Below are 14,817 nucleotides of genomic sequence, written 5' to 3'. Positions count from 1 at the left end.
AGGTATCGAGGCAAAGCGCGGCGTTGAGGTCCGCCACTCAACACGCAGTGCCTCCAGAATTGAGCGGAAAATAGACTCTGCCTACCCTGTTGTGTGCGGGATACAGCGTGGAGATGATTTGATTTTGATTTTAGTCGAACTTAACACTGTACTTCGTCTAAGAGAGCGGTAAAACAAAAATAATTCCCCTGAGTGTGTATCGAACCCACAACCGTTCGTTGTACGCTGTACCACTGCTTCACGATGATCTCTATAATATTGAAATATAATATTGTTAAAATACTAAAATAATTACAATATATGCACAGTTATGTAATTAATAATACAATTTTTATGATTTATTGTTAAACCTTTATTGTTTACCTTTTGATGGCATTTATACAATTATAAAAAATTGTGAATGAAGCTGAATGAAAATTGGAACCTCAAGAATTAAGTACTGTTTCGTTTAGTTCGTCGAAAAGTTCTTAGAGCTCTAAGAACTTTAGTCCAATAATAGAGAAAGTCTGTGGACTATTATATCACGTTAGACATTTCAATATAACTCACTGTACCTGCGGTCAGAGTTACCTTCCGCATTTAGAATGGCTCATGTGTCGTATACAACGAACGAGTAATTATTTCTATTGTACTATTAGAGCGAAGTCGCAGGTAGAAGTTAGTATATTTAGATATAAAAAAGTAATTATTTTTGAACTCGCTTCTTCCTCATACTCAGGCTTACCTTATGACATCCGCCATAGTGGGAGGCGAGGCGAGCACCCCACCGTCGCACGCCTCGCCCTCCTGTAAGTAAAATATTCATAATGTAACAACAACTCTAGTAGTTGCATGAACAGTTGTAACTAGTATAGTAGAACAGTAGGTTGAGTGGAAGGATATACAAAGTGTTCCAAAACATTGCAGAACGTAAAGAGGCTATAAATATGATATAGAAGACCGTACGGTCAATGAGTAGTGGCCGCCCTAGGCCTTTAAGAACTTTTTGGCATTGTTCGCACTCGCGCTCGGATAGTAAATAATCAAAGGAAAGAAAAATTCCTAAAATTCTTCGTATCCTAAAATTAACCTATAGCTAACATAAGGGAAGCCCTGTGATTATGAGCGTATCGAACTCAATTGTATTTAACTAAAATGTGTTTAGGGAAAAGCACTATCAGATTCAAATCTTGAAATATCAAATGTCAGTCAAACAAACTGAAATACATGAATAAAAGGAAAAAAAACATGTCAATGTTTGTCAACTCCACGCTTTAAGCAGGATGTATATGGCAGGGTTGAGAAAAAGGAACTGGTGTTCGAGATATTGGGTGTCGATTGGAAAAACTCAAGTTCCCCAAGCGGTAATTCATCCCACGACCACACTGCACCACGGTGTTTTTAATTAAAATTTAACACAATTTAAAAACACTAATTAATTATTTATTATTTTACCAAACGATTCAAAGATACAAAAAAATATCAATAAAAAATGACCACAAAGTCATTGAACAAGCAAAAAATATGGGTTAATTTATACTAAGTAATTATTCATAAAACATACAAAAGTGAGATAAAATCCTTTAGGAAACATATAAAAAAATATATGTAGCGGGATTTGAACCTGCGTCCCTTCACCATTCGAGCGCTCTTGTCACTATCAAACTCATCAAACCTGCACGAAATGCAACACAATAACAAGAGCGAGGCGCGAGTTCAAATCCCGCTGCGTATCTAAGAAATGCATATCTAATCTTAATAATATAAAAATCTTCCATTACTGATTGACTGATAAACTACGCACCGCCGGAAAGCTACGCGACGTAAAACGCTGAAATTTGTAATATTTCATACATCATTTTATACATATTCCCCATAACCTATACATATATTTTATAATCATTCCTCCAAATAAAAAGTAACCAAAGCAGTCATTTAATAGTAAATGCAAGTAAACAATATAACAGGATAATAAAAAATTTACAGGAAAAATTTACAAATTATTTAAATAAAACAAAATGGTGATATTGTTCAAGAAGAAACAAAAATGTTACTATAATTAAAACTAAATCCTTATTCTTTCATAAATTACAATAAATTTGATTTTATAATTAAATATAATATATGTTCACATTAACATAACATTTATTTAATAGCCATGTAGTAAAACATGATGAACAAAAACTATTCCTATTTAGTTATTATATAATATTTAAGGCCAGTCGCGATGGGGGGGAATGTAAGTGTCTTTTAGTCGGAGTGTCTTAACACTAGGTTCCCAGGTGTTCTCTGTCTAACCTGCTTTGTACAAAATACAGGCTTAAGCTAAAAAAACAAAGAATGTTGAGACCGTGACTGACAGACCATCAAATAATTTAGAACAGACCGTGATTATATTTAATGTAGGACATTAATTAGTATTTAAGGGTAGGGCATTGCCCCACAATGCTTTTTGTGAACTGTAATATGTATATATTTTTGTAAAATACTTAAGCAATGAAAAAAACATGCAAGCAAAATTTTAATATGGGATCAATATGTTTTAGAAGTTAATACAAAGTTACCTACAGTTTACTCATAATAAGATTATTACATTTTTATACCTAAATTATATTTGCAGATAAAAAATAATTAAAAACACGCTTTTTTATACCAAATGCAAAGAATGCTAGTTTGTTAGTGTACTTGAAGTAATGTCCAGACAACCTTCCAGTTAGGTAAGTGTAGGAGTAACCAAGGTAGAGGGGTATAGTAATTACCTGTGGATGCGATATCGCGGCGCCCATATCGGCGCGCGCGCGCAGGCAGCAGAGCAGGCGGGTCATCGGACGCGCGGCATCACCGCTGCGACCGCCCGCGCCGACTCACACCTGCAAAATGAGAACCAAATTATTAAATCTAATGTTTTCCTTATTTCAATAGATTTTTTCAAGGACGTTTTGAATCTTCAAATGAACATGCTACCACGGTGCACCGGCTCGGAAGGCAGTTCTGCTGAGAGGAGCCGGCAACAAATTCTACACTTGCTCTTTTCAATGTCAATGGTACAATTTAATTATTACACAGATTGGCAGCTATCCTGCATGAGGTTCAATTGATACTAATTCTATACATTTTTATCCTGTTAATATTCCTGAATAGTATGATAAGCTTATTAGCATTGTTTGACATAAGTGATGGTCTGGCAATGCGCGGCGTTGTGTTCCACCGTTCAACACGAAAATGTGCGTAAATTGGAAGAGGGTGTGAAACAGGCGACTGTGTAGTATAGACAGATACAGAGGGAGAATGTCGAGATTTGAGGTTATTCGGTTGTAAATACAACAGATCTGGGTTCGAGAACGAGAATGTTTGAGGGAATGAGGTAAAGCACCCAACACGCAATTGTGTGATGCCCAATGTTCAAATCACTTTCTTTATAAAATATTAAATATAAAATATTATATTTGATAACTTCTATAATTATAACTTCTTATTGTTTCTTCTTGAATATCTAAAATACAATATTGTTTTGCGCTTTTGTAAATAAAACAATAAATAAAATATATATGTTACAAATTGGATGATGCGTGGAATAGTGTCTTAACACTAGATTCATATATATAAAATCTAAGAATCTTAATTACACGCATGTCTATCACGTGTACTTGGCAGTTTTATGTAGATTAGATGGCAATACAATATTATGGTACCATCGAGCTGGTCTTATGATAGAATTGGAAGATGGCTGATGTAACCTTATACTTGTGCACCTTTGTGCTCATTACAGTCATCTTATTAATGTGTCATGTTGAAAAAAGTGTGTTTTAGTTTTTTAAACTATTAATTTATCTAAACTATTAATCTGCGTATGTTACGTTTAACTCAAATACACCTAATTTACGCAAAATACGTATTATAAAAGCAATTCCTTTCAAAACAAACCACTTGCAGCTGCACTGACATAAAAAAAAGGGGATTAACCTACTAAAAATGAGATAAAATTATTTATACAACACTATCTTGTTGCTGGCATAATTTAATTTATTACAAGAGATACGAGAAAAAAACAATTAGACAAGCTTTACGCTGCTTTATCCTGCATTTAGCAAGGGTTGGCAGAGGAAACCTAGTGTTAAGAAGTGTCTTTTTTTTTCAATTTTAGTTAGTTTAATATTTTCCGCCCTATTCTTGAGAAATTGCGTGTTGAATGATTTTAAATGGCAGTCTTACTTATCACTAAAAGTGATCTCCTCCAGGCAACCTAATGTAAGAAGAATCAATTTAAAAAAAAGGACATGGTGTGATCAAAGACATATATATTTATACACTTGCATAAATACTATCTCTAAACTACATAGAATACACATACATAATAAAAAAAAATATAAAAAATAAATATAGAAAAAGTGCATAGATACATGACAATTATGTCGAAACATAAAAATACTACATATTAAGATAGTCATTTTTAACTTTTTATTTAAATATATTTAAGGATTTAGACTGCCTTATATCATGTAAAGTATTCCATAACTTTGCAGCTTGGACAGTGAACGATTCACTGTAGCAACGGTAAAGTGTTCTTTAAGGTAAGTTGGAGTTTTAGGATGGAAGAGGATAGAGTATAGAAGAGTTAGAGTATGAACATTCCGAAGTTCTTTGATAGGAAGCCATCCAAGCCTCGATCGATGCTGACTGATTTGATCAAATTTCCTGTCCAAAGATAAATCTTATGACAAGAGTCAATCTTTATACCCACACAGATGGACATATTTATATGTCAAAATGAAATTTACGTATTCAATTACGAAGTGAAACTTAATACAGTTATATCTTGTTAATTTATAATCTAGAAATGAAAACAAATTCAATTACAATCATACCTTCAAAGTGGCTTGAAGTCAGAACCATCGCGTTAATAGTCAAACGGCGGCTATAACCTCATTTATATATGAAAGTGAATCTTATATATCTACAATATAATATATATGTTTATGTATATTTATATATTTTGAGGGCATAAGGCCTAGGGGGTGCGGCAGGGTGGTTGACGTCACAACGACGCGCGCATCGACCGTCCTGACCCAGATTAAATTGCGACACTTATTTTGTAACTGTTACACAGATATCTAGCACTCCCAACGTTTATTGAGCAAAGATTAAGAAACAAAACACTATGTGATTGGGAAATAACATGTCTTATATATACATTGAATGATTGAAGGTGAATAAATATATGATTTGATAGCTTAAATTGAATATTAAACTTACCAGCTACAACTGGCATTACTGTATAACAATCCAATTAGTTGTTTTAGGCACTAAATAAACATTTTTGTATTTATTTTATAATAATAATATAAAACACTGACACTCAGACGCCATTAAGAATCATTCACATAAACTTTGTAAACGATTTATTTTATTAATCTACATGATACACTAGCAGAGTATAATTATTATTAATCTTTTATTATCATTAATATAAATATTTATGAATAAAAGCTTGTTGAGTTTAATAAAATGAAATAAACTAATGTAAAGGGAACGACCCGTTATACCTTCCCGTTCGCGATTCTGACACTACTGCCAACTTCGCGGTGAAATAAATAAATACTGGTTGTGTCTAGTACCAACCTTGGAACTATGTTCGGATAATGGACTATTTATGATTAAATAAGAAATATTTTAAATTTTATTTTAATACGTCATATTTCTTGATATAAATATTTATCATTAATATTATTTAATTTACAATCTATTATTTTTGAAAAAGTTAGGAAGGCAGGAGAAGACCTTGGATGACTTTCGAGATCACAGTATAGGTGATGCTGGCGGAAAGTCATATAAAGCATGAGGACCAGCCACCGTCATGAGGGCATGTTTTTTATGGATATGGCAAGGCAATCGAGTGTACAGGACAGACTGTAAGCGTGACGGTTGTGAGTTTGATTCTAACTCAAGAGAATGAATTACGTTTCATTTCATCGTTCTGGTTACGGAACCAAGTGCGGCGTTGAGTCTCGCCACTTAACACATAGTGTTTCCAGAAGTGGGAAAGCTTAAGCTTTTGGCGAAAGTGTCTTAATGGGAACAGAGTGTCTTAACACTAAGTCTCCAGGTTCCCTCCCTTATATTATAAATTACTTTACTCTTTGGTACCCAGGTTCCCTGTGCCTGCCATGTTATGTTCGGGATACAGCATGAAATGAAAAATTTAAACATATTATGTTTGTGTATCCGATTTAAATTTGACATTAATTAAAACACAGGCTAAATAATATTTTTTTTACACTACTGACTTTACTAATGTCGGTTTGTTTGCAAATTTTATAAAATCTTTGTAAATCTATTACCTTTTTAATTAGTTATTATCTTATTGTGATTATTAAATACAAATTATAAACTTTATATTTTTAAATTGTGTTAAAAATGAAAACTTAGAAATTCTTTTGTATGAACGAATATTTCTGTTAATTAAATGTTATTTACTTAAATTGTAGGTATAAAAGGTTTTATTATTATTCAGTGTTTCTTATGAAATTACAGGTTTAATGATTGTCTTTTTTTGGGACTTTTATGTCAGTTTTTCTTTTAAAAGATTCGAAGTTGATAAATTTATTATTCATATTAGTATATCACTTTAGTTTGGCTTATACTAATACTATTGAAAATATGTTTTTCCCATTTATAAGCCTTTAAAGTTTACATAATAAATTGTTATTGAAATTAACTGAAAACTTTCTAAGTTATTTTTTTCTTTATATCAACATTATCACAACCCTTAATTCATACAATTGCCTCTATTACTAGTAAAAAGAGTAATTATATATTTTAAAATATTCACAAAGGTTACAACATAAATATTTTTAAAATCAACTTAAAATTTATTTTTCTTAATAAATATTTCTTCATTTTAATTAAAAAATTCTCAATTTTTAACTTTTAAAAAAAATCTTTTATTAAAGGTACCTAATGATGCACATATAATGGATGAGGACTCTCTGCCTAACAGTCCAAGTATACTTGCGCCTGAATCACCAGATAGAGGAGAAAGACATTCTCCTATACTTCACTCATGGGCAAGCAATCATCCAACAGATAGTGTAGACAGTAATACTATTGAAAATGACAATACAAATAATAATACAGATAATCCTATTAGTGGTAATGATGTCTCAGTTGATATATGGAGATCAGGAATAATTTTTGACAGTAATAGCAATTCAGTTCAACCACATTCGTCACAATCAGACGGCGAAATTGTGAATCCAGCAGTTTTAGTACAAAATGTTGTGAGAACGTTAAATATACAACCATGGACTCCGGTAATATATGATGATGACTCTGAATCTCGTTCAGAGCAGTCTATTGTTAATGTTAATGAAGAATCTAACAGTGCAGCTTCTTTTGCGGATGTCAGACAGGAAGATGAAGAACCACCAGCTAAAGTGAGGAAGATCAATTCACCAAAACATGCAGATGAAGGTGATGGTGAAACATGTCCGATTTGCTTGGACTCCTGGGGTAACTCTGGGGAACATAGGCTTGTTTCTCTTAAGTGTGGCCATTTGTTTGGTGCTCATTGTGTCGAAAGGTGGTTGAAAGCTCAAAGTAGCAAAGATAGATCTTGCCCAACTTGTAAAAGCAAAGCTGCCTTAAAAGATATTAGGTTTATATATGCAAGAAAACTTGTAGCGGCAGACACTTCACAATTAACAGCACTTCAGAAACAAGTAGATTTGTTACAGACAGAGAAAAATCGAACAGAATTGGAGCTCCAGAACTCTAGAATAGCGCATCGCACTTGCGTCTTACAACTGGAAGTTTTAAGGAGTACTTTAATGAAAAATCAGGTCTCGAAAGACCAACCACCCAAACGTATGTGGAGGTTTTCATTGGAAAAAAATTTAGAAATCAGTAAAGATGGTGGCTGTAGAGTGTTGACTTACAACTGTCGGACTTATGAATTATATGTTTCACAAAAAAGTACAAATAATCTATTTCCTGGTTTCGGAATACGGAAAGTTAGTTCTGTTGATTACAAATTGGGGCAGTTCGTCCATCTACATTCGAAGCCGATACGTGATATAACGTATTCTCAACCTAGAGACTTGCTTTTGAGCGTTGGTCTAGATAATACTGCACGTATCGTTGAAAGGGGAATCCCAAACACATCTATACCATGTGGAGTTCCCTTATGGTCGTGTTCGTGGGACTACTTGCGTAGTAATGAGTTCTACGTAGGTGGTGTAGGTGGTGTAATCCATCAATACGACGTCAGAAATCCTAGTAATTATATACAAAGGTTAAATGCGCCGGGGGACATGTCACCAGTAGTTTCATTATGTTCAACTGAGTTTGGATTACTGTCCTGCCAGTTGAATTCTTGTTGGTTGTGGGTGGGGAATATGAGGCAGTGGGAACCCAGAGCTTTGCCTGTTGATGGCCCTTTTATGTCCCTCTGCTATGATAATGATTCCCATCGAGCATTGCTATCTTCTAGAGGAAGTAGCAACGAGAGGTCTCGACTAACGTTATGTAAATTGAAGACTAATGTTACAAGTGGAGAAACTTTGTTTGATATCGAGCAAACATTTCCTGGATCAGCACGTTCCACCCTCATGTCCAGGAGTGCTTGGGTAAAGGCAACTGGTGCCTCATGGGTAGCATCTCATTCGGAAAGTGAATCTTCGTTATACCTTCATGGATTAGACGGTGTAAGGACCATATCTTTACCAGCAGCTGAGCCAGCTTTAGATGTGTGTTGTGCTCAAAGAACTGGTGATACAGTATTAGCAGCCCTTTCTGAATCGAGACTTAGGATATACAAGGCTGTGCCTACTAATTCTTGACAAAGGACTTATTGAGTGACAAGGACCCTTTAATATACAGCTTTCTGGTGCATCTTGTTATTTGACTTAATTATTAATTTGTAATGTTAGACTATATAAATTGTGATTAAAAAGTTTGTTATATTGGATGGTCGAGTACAAGGATAGTCAGATGTTGACATATTTGTGTCGCAATAGAATAGAAATAAATGTTTTCTTTTTTTGATTGTGTTGTCATCATTGTTTTTTTTTTTGTAAATATTGATATATTGTGATAATTTTTAGTTGTTTTTTAACATTGAGTGAGTCATTTTTTTTTTAATGTTATTATATACTATTGTTATAGCATGAGTTAAAAAATAATAACATCAAGTTATTTTCTTTGACAGGACTACCGGGATACAGAAAAAATATTATAAGCATGTATTTCTGCAAGTATTCGGCTAATTACACCAGCTTGTACCAAAAATAGTTGTTATTCCAAGAATTCAAAAACAAATAGATTTGTATAAAAATAATAAAACATTTATTTTATTGAATCTGAAACAATCATTCACCCTTGTGTAACGACTGGCCAGAGGCCAGATGTGCGAGCACAATCTTGCGGGCACAAGCGTGCAGCTGTAAACGCTACAGGTTGTGGGTTCGACTTCCACTCCAGGAAATGCAATAGTCCTCGCTCTGGTAACGAGACTAAGCGCGGCGATGGGTTCTGCCACTCCACACTCAATTCTTCCAGCATTCGACGCTAGGGTATGGAAGTGACTCAATGAGAACGGTGTGTCTTAACGTTAGATTCCCAGGTTCCCTCTCCGTACTCTGCTAAGTGCGGATATCCGTGAAGCTAAAGAAATAATATATATTGATTTCAAAATTTTGACTTACTCATTGTTGAGAATTATTTTTGTGATTTTTTTTACAAAAAATAAACTGACATAATAAAATTATTGTTCTTTTGTTGTTTTATTATTTGTTTCCCTTAACCTTGTTCGCATGGACTTGATGACCCTTGTCATGCTTCCACATCAACTGCATAAGTTACAACAGAATTGTATTTACTTCTATGAAAAACGTATAAAAGTTTGAACGTAACGGGATTAGAACTGGCGACTCTTGTTGACTGTCCAAACGCTCTCATCTCTAAGATTTTTATAATTTTCTCATCAAAACTTCGTCAAATTACTAATATACGTGCTTACAACTCATTATATTGCTTGTGTTTCCATTTACACCAGCTGTTTCATTCATTGCAGTTTTTCATCAGGTTGCACTTACAACTTGCAACATCTCTATCACGCTGAATAATTTTTACTAGCCCATTTTATTATTTCTTATACATCCCTAAATTGTTTATTTTCACAAATATATTCAATATCCCCGGAGTGGCGATGAAGTAGGATCCCCGTTATTTTTTTTTCCCCAAAAGTTATGTAGAATATAAGAGGAGAGATGAAACAAACAAACAAAAATAAATGAAATATTAGATATGTTAAATCTGTTATTCCAGTTGTGGCTCAAAGTGTGACTGTAAATGCGACTCGTGGATTCAATCCTCACTCGAAGAAATGAAATATTTATTTATATTTTTATTTTTTTACTCTGGTGTCGAGGCAAAGCGTGGCGTTGAGTTTCGCCACTCAGCACGCTCACTGCGCAATGCCTCCACAATTCAAAGAGGAGAACTGAGTGTCTAAACACGAGGTTCCCTCTGCCTATCGTGCTGAATGTGGGATACAGCGTGAAGCCGATTTCTTAAAGCAGAGCTCATTACATCATCAGAATGCGAGTTGCAGGCATTAGTCATCACTCTGAAAGGAGGCTACGAAAATAATGCTAAGCCTGCGAGAAAAAAAAAGCATCAATGTAAATCAAAATGATTCGATTTTAGAAAAAGTGTATAAAATGATACATCTAGGAATTATGTTTCGGGCAGGCGGAAGATACCAAATGAATTGAACGTGGAAAGGCAAATTCCTGCCGATAAAAGAACTACCGGTGCCTTAGCACGGCAAAACGGCTTGATTTTTCTCTTTTGTGGTACCCCCGGGCAGCTGCCCCGCCTGCCCCCATCCACCTAAATCGGACTCTGGATACAAGTATAAATTATTCTGATGTTTTATATAATAAAAATAAGGACGAAAGTGGAGATCGAAGTATCTTAACTCTACATTCTCTCTGCCTATACTGCTCTATGCGGGATACAACGTGAAGTGATTAATTATTATATGAAGAGTATTTCAAGACAGCATGATTACCTTTGATTTCGACAGTAAATGAGACCCTAAAAGCTTTCCAATAAGGCACGGCCCGGAGTTCATATTAACTCTCTCACGGTCCTCTGATAATTATCGGATTACACGGGTATTAAGAAAATTTACACGGGTCTCGTCACTAAATTATTTGAAATATAATAATGAGTGACAACAACCAAGTTAACCGGTATTATTTTAGATATGGCATAAATTAATAATAAGAACTTAATATTAATTTTAAGTTCTATATTTAGATTAAAGGGATCAAATACTAAAGCTATTATGCAGTTTCAAGTAAAAGGCAATTTTCATGTTAACCAATGTAATAAGAATATTTTTTAGATATGCCTAATTAAAGTTAAAATATAGTATTTTTAAATGAACAAAAGGTGAGTGTGAGTGAAATGGACAATCAAACAATTCAAACTTAAAGCCGTGTCGCAGCGGCACAATACCTGACTGTAATCCTGACGGAAGTGAGGTCGATTCCCACGCGTGGAAATGAATTATTTTCATTTTCAACAAGACAAAACGCTACGCTACTCTACTTATAAATTATTAAGCGCAATGGAGTATGTTAACATTAGGTTCTCTTTATCTAGCATACTATATCTAAAAACTAAAAAATGTATTACAAAAAGGCAACATTGATATTTATTGCTGTCAATGTCTTTATATTTCCTTTTGACATTTCAAGTAAACACTAGATGGTAGCTCTCTTGAAATAGTTTTATCGAAATTAATGCAAAATTACATTTTTACACAAATTTAACAGTTTTTATTTATAATTTCAAATATAATTAATATTATAATTCAGCTTTTATCATAAAAGACAGTGAGTATTGCTTGTTTTGTTACATTTTTGTTTCATGTGCCGCAATGAGGTCATCGACTTGACAGTGATTTATTTTTATACATAAAAGGAAATTAAAATAAAAAACATATTTACTATTAATGTATATCATTATATAAACATTTTTTATAGTAAATCAATTATTTATAATAATATCGACATAGTTACTGCGGCATTGCGAAAATTTTACTTGAAGGACATTGAGCCGCCTACGATTTTTATAATTAATAATAAAAGTGAAATATATGGTTTTAAAAATGAAACTCACAAGAAAAGCTTTACGTTGTTATTCAGTAATAAATATAATATTTTAAACTAAATTTCTTTGTGTAAATATTTATTTCAGTTCCCTAAAACAACAAAATGGAGCAAGTACTTCAGCAAGTAGCACAGAATATGGAGAAGCAGCTCGACAATGAAATTGAAAGGTACACTATAATTATTTTATTTACATACCATCAAGCTGTATCCCACACAGCAAAAATAACCATGCGAATGAATCTATGCTATCAAAGTCATAGTCAAATAAATATCCATTTATTAAAGAAGGCTATAAGCTATATTATCCCATTAACTCTTTTTGATGTGCATCACAGTATCTGTGATCCTCCTGCACTAAGAATGAATGTGCACAAGAACTAGTTATTTCCAATTTGCAAAAAAAAGCAAGTTTTATATAATAATTATTTTTCAGATTGGATGCATTAGATAACAGCGATTTGGAAGCTATAAGGCAACAGAGGATCGCAGAAATGAAGCAAAGAGCCAAGCAAAAACAGGAGTGGCTTGCTATTGTAAGTTTTATATACATTTCTATCTAGGGTCTAATGCTTGACTGTAAATAAGATGGAGGCATTGTATGTTGAGTAGCTGATGTAACGCTGCACTTTGCTGCACATAACACACAACATCTTGATAACATTAACATTTTATCTTTCCAGGGCCATGGAGAATACACAGAAATTGATGGTGAAAAAGAATTCTTTACTGTTTGCAACAAAAGTGATAATGTAATATGTCATTTCTATCGCAATGACACACCCCGCTGTCGCATAGTCGACATGCATTTGAAGACCATTGCTAAAAAACATGTTGAAACAAGAGTTGTCAAGTTAGATGTGGAACGTGCACCATTCTTGACTGGTAAGTACTTGGTCAACTTTATATTTTAGTATTTTGTTTTTTTTTATTTTATTTTTATGACCATTTGTCAGGGTAGATGAAAAAAATTGCATTAGGTAAAACAGTTTTTCCTTTTCTGTTAAGTGTTATGCTAGTGTTCAAAATTTATAGCCTAAATCTATCTTTAAAATAAATAAATGTAATCTGATAATTGTACAAAAAAATACACATATCTGTATAGTAATTTTAAAGATATGTAAAAAATTTTAAATCATAATATGTATTATTTCTTCCCTTTTTGATCTTAACTGTAATTTATTAATTGATTTCCCTGTTTTAGGCCGTCTCAAGATAAGAATCATTCCAACAATAGCATTAGTGAAAAACAACAAAACAAAAGATTTCATAGTGGGCTTCACCGATTTGGGGAACCGAGATGACTTCTCAACGGAAATGCTGGAGTGGAGGATAGCCAGGTTAGTAGAATATACTGTTAAGACACTCCATATCACTGCACCACATTCATCCATTCTTTACATAATGTAAGACTAGCAGGATGATGTGGCCAGTTTAAAAAATAACTAATTGTCTACTAACCTTTGATATTGTCTAGAAAAATATTTTTTCCCGTAAAATTAACTTTCCATTTTTTTTTAATCATATTTATGGAAATTGTAATAATCACATAATATATTAAAATTTATATGCCACGACGAAAACAGAGGGGTGTAATTTAACGTATGTGTATATGTGCGTATCTGTATATCGGTCTGGTATTATAGCTCATAGCTTATTTTCATTTGTTTTTGTTTTGAAAGGTAACTTAATGGAGAGTTTCAAATGTGTGTACTTTTAAGCTTTTTGTGCCATTAGTTTACATTAAATTATCATTTGCTATACAGTTCCAAGATATTTTTCTTTTTAATTTCAGATCTGAAGTAATAGAATATTCTGGAGACCTTCTAACTCCTCCAGACGCTGGTAAAAAGAAGTCTCTACAGGTTCACAGCAAGAAAACTATAAGGGGACGGGCTGATTCCGATTCAGATATTGATTTTAGTGATTAAAATCTTAGTAATATATGTTGTATTATTATAACTTTTATTTTTTTAAAAGTGACTTTTTTATTTTTATATCTACAGAGAATTATATTATTTTGTTCCCTTAATTTTTGACCAAAAGAAAGTTATTTGTTGCTGTTGTAATAAAAGAATAAGTATCAAGCGTTTATTTGAATACTACAGGTGATCATTTTAGTATAATCTATCAATGTTAAAAAATACAAAAGTTTTAGTTACAAATATTTTGTTATATTAAAAAAATCTTCAATGAAGTAAAAATATTATAATAACAAATTAACAAACAGTCAGTCATATTTTAGCATTGATATTTTTTTAAAAATTATATTTGCGTAATTAAACGTTAGTATTTTTAATCTATTTATAAATGAAATGCTTAAATTGTTTGCAAGAATCTAATTGGAAAAACTTTTTAATAAAATTTTTAATTGATTTGTTGTATTATTTATATTGTAAAATATTTAATTTTATGGGTCAAATTTGTATTTGTAATTTTAATAAACACATTTCAATAGCCACCATTGTCGATACTAAACAAAAAATTACAATATTGGATATTATTTCTCCTAAGGTCCTTTGTTTTATTTTACAGAAATCAGTGTAGTGCATGCCTCACCTTTAAATTCTAATTTAATTGTATAAATGAGAAACCTCCACTTTCAAGTTAATAGGTATGCATATAGTCTTTACTATATGGAGTATTTTTGTCTGCACCA

At 32.8% G+C, this 14,817-nt stretch overlaps 3 protein-coding genes across 5 annotated transcripts in view; 2 read left to right on the top strand and 1 right to left on the bottom strand.

Moving 5' to 3' along the window:
* The window catches only part of LOC146538478 (BTB/POZ domain-containing protein 7), a 32,525-nt gene extending 26,976 nt beyond the window's left edge, over positions 1-5,549 (bottom strand). The window contains exons 1-3 of one of the 2 annotated variants that reach the window (XM_085187513.1): positions 5,233-5,549; positions 2,739-2,849; positions 725-786 (exon numbers count right to left, since the gene is read on the bottom strand). In XM_085187513.1, coding sequence (XP_085043639.1) covers positions 725-786; positions 2,739-2,804 — 128 coding nt within the window. In that variant the 5' untranslated portion in view covers positions 2,805-2,849; positions 5,233-5,549. The remainder of the gene's footprint in view (positions 1-724; positions 787-2,738; positions 2,850-5,232) is intronic. The other variant, XM_085187515.1, reaches the window with a different exon arrangement.
* Positions 5,550-6,247: 698 nt separating this feature from the next.
* LOC146538477 (E3 ubiquitin-protein ligase rfwd3.S-like) lies at positions 6,248-9,751 on the top strand. 2 transcript variants are annotated; one of them, XM_085186465.1, is made up of 2 exons: positions 6,248-6,460; positions 6,930-9,751. In XM_085186465.1, exon 2 carries the CDS (start codon positions 6,951-6,953, stop codon positions 8,814-8,816), a length of 1,866 nt encoding a protein of 621 aa, XP_085042591.1. In that variant the 5' UTR covers positions 6,248-6,460; positions 6,930-6,950; the 3' UTR covers positions 8,817-9,751. The 2 variants fall into 2 exon arrangements, with proteins under 2 accessions (XP_085042591.1, XP_085042590.1); XM_085186464.1 differs by lacking the exon at positions 6,248-6,460 and adding an exon at positions 6,526-6,542.
* Positions 9,752-11,724: 1,973 nt separating this feature from the next.
* On the top strand, positions 11,725-14,533 carry LOC146538476 (phosducin-like protein 3). The gene is made up of 6 exons (XM_085186876.1): positions 11,725-11,882; positions 12,247-12,328; positions 12,595-12,694; positions 12,842-13,043; positions 13,363-13,498; positions 13,954-14,533. Exons 2-6 carry the CDS (start codon positions 12,264-12,266, stop codon positions 14,087-14,089), a joined length of 639 nt encoding a protein of 212 aa, XP_085043002.1. The 5' UTR covers positions 11,725-11,882; positions 12,247-12,263; the 3' UTR covers positions 14,090-14,533.
* Positions 14,534-14,817: the final 284 nt, after the last annotated feature.

The sequence above is a fragment of the Heliconius melpomene genome, chromosome 6 (genome assembly GCF_056956725.1).
Source record: "Heliconius melpomene rosina isolate 202511_hmr_F chromosome 6, ASM5695672v1, whole genome shotgun sequence".
In the NCBI taxonomy this organism is placed as follows: domain Eukaryota; kingdom Metazoa; phylum Arthropoda; class Insecta; order Lepidoptera; family Nymphalidae; genus Heliconius; species Heliconius melpomene.
The sequence above is the reverse complement of the archived record's forward strand: the minus strand, read 5'-3'. Positions and strand labels throughout refer to the sequence as shown.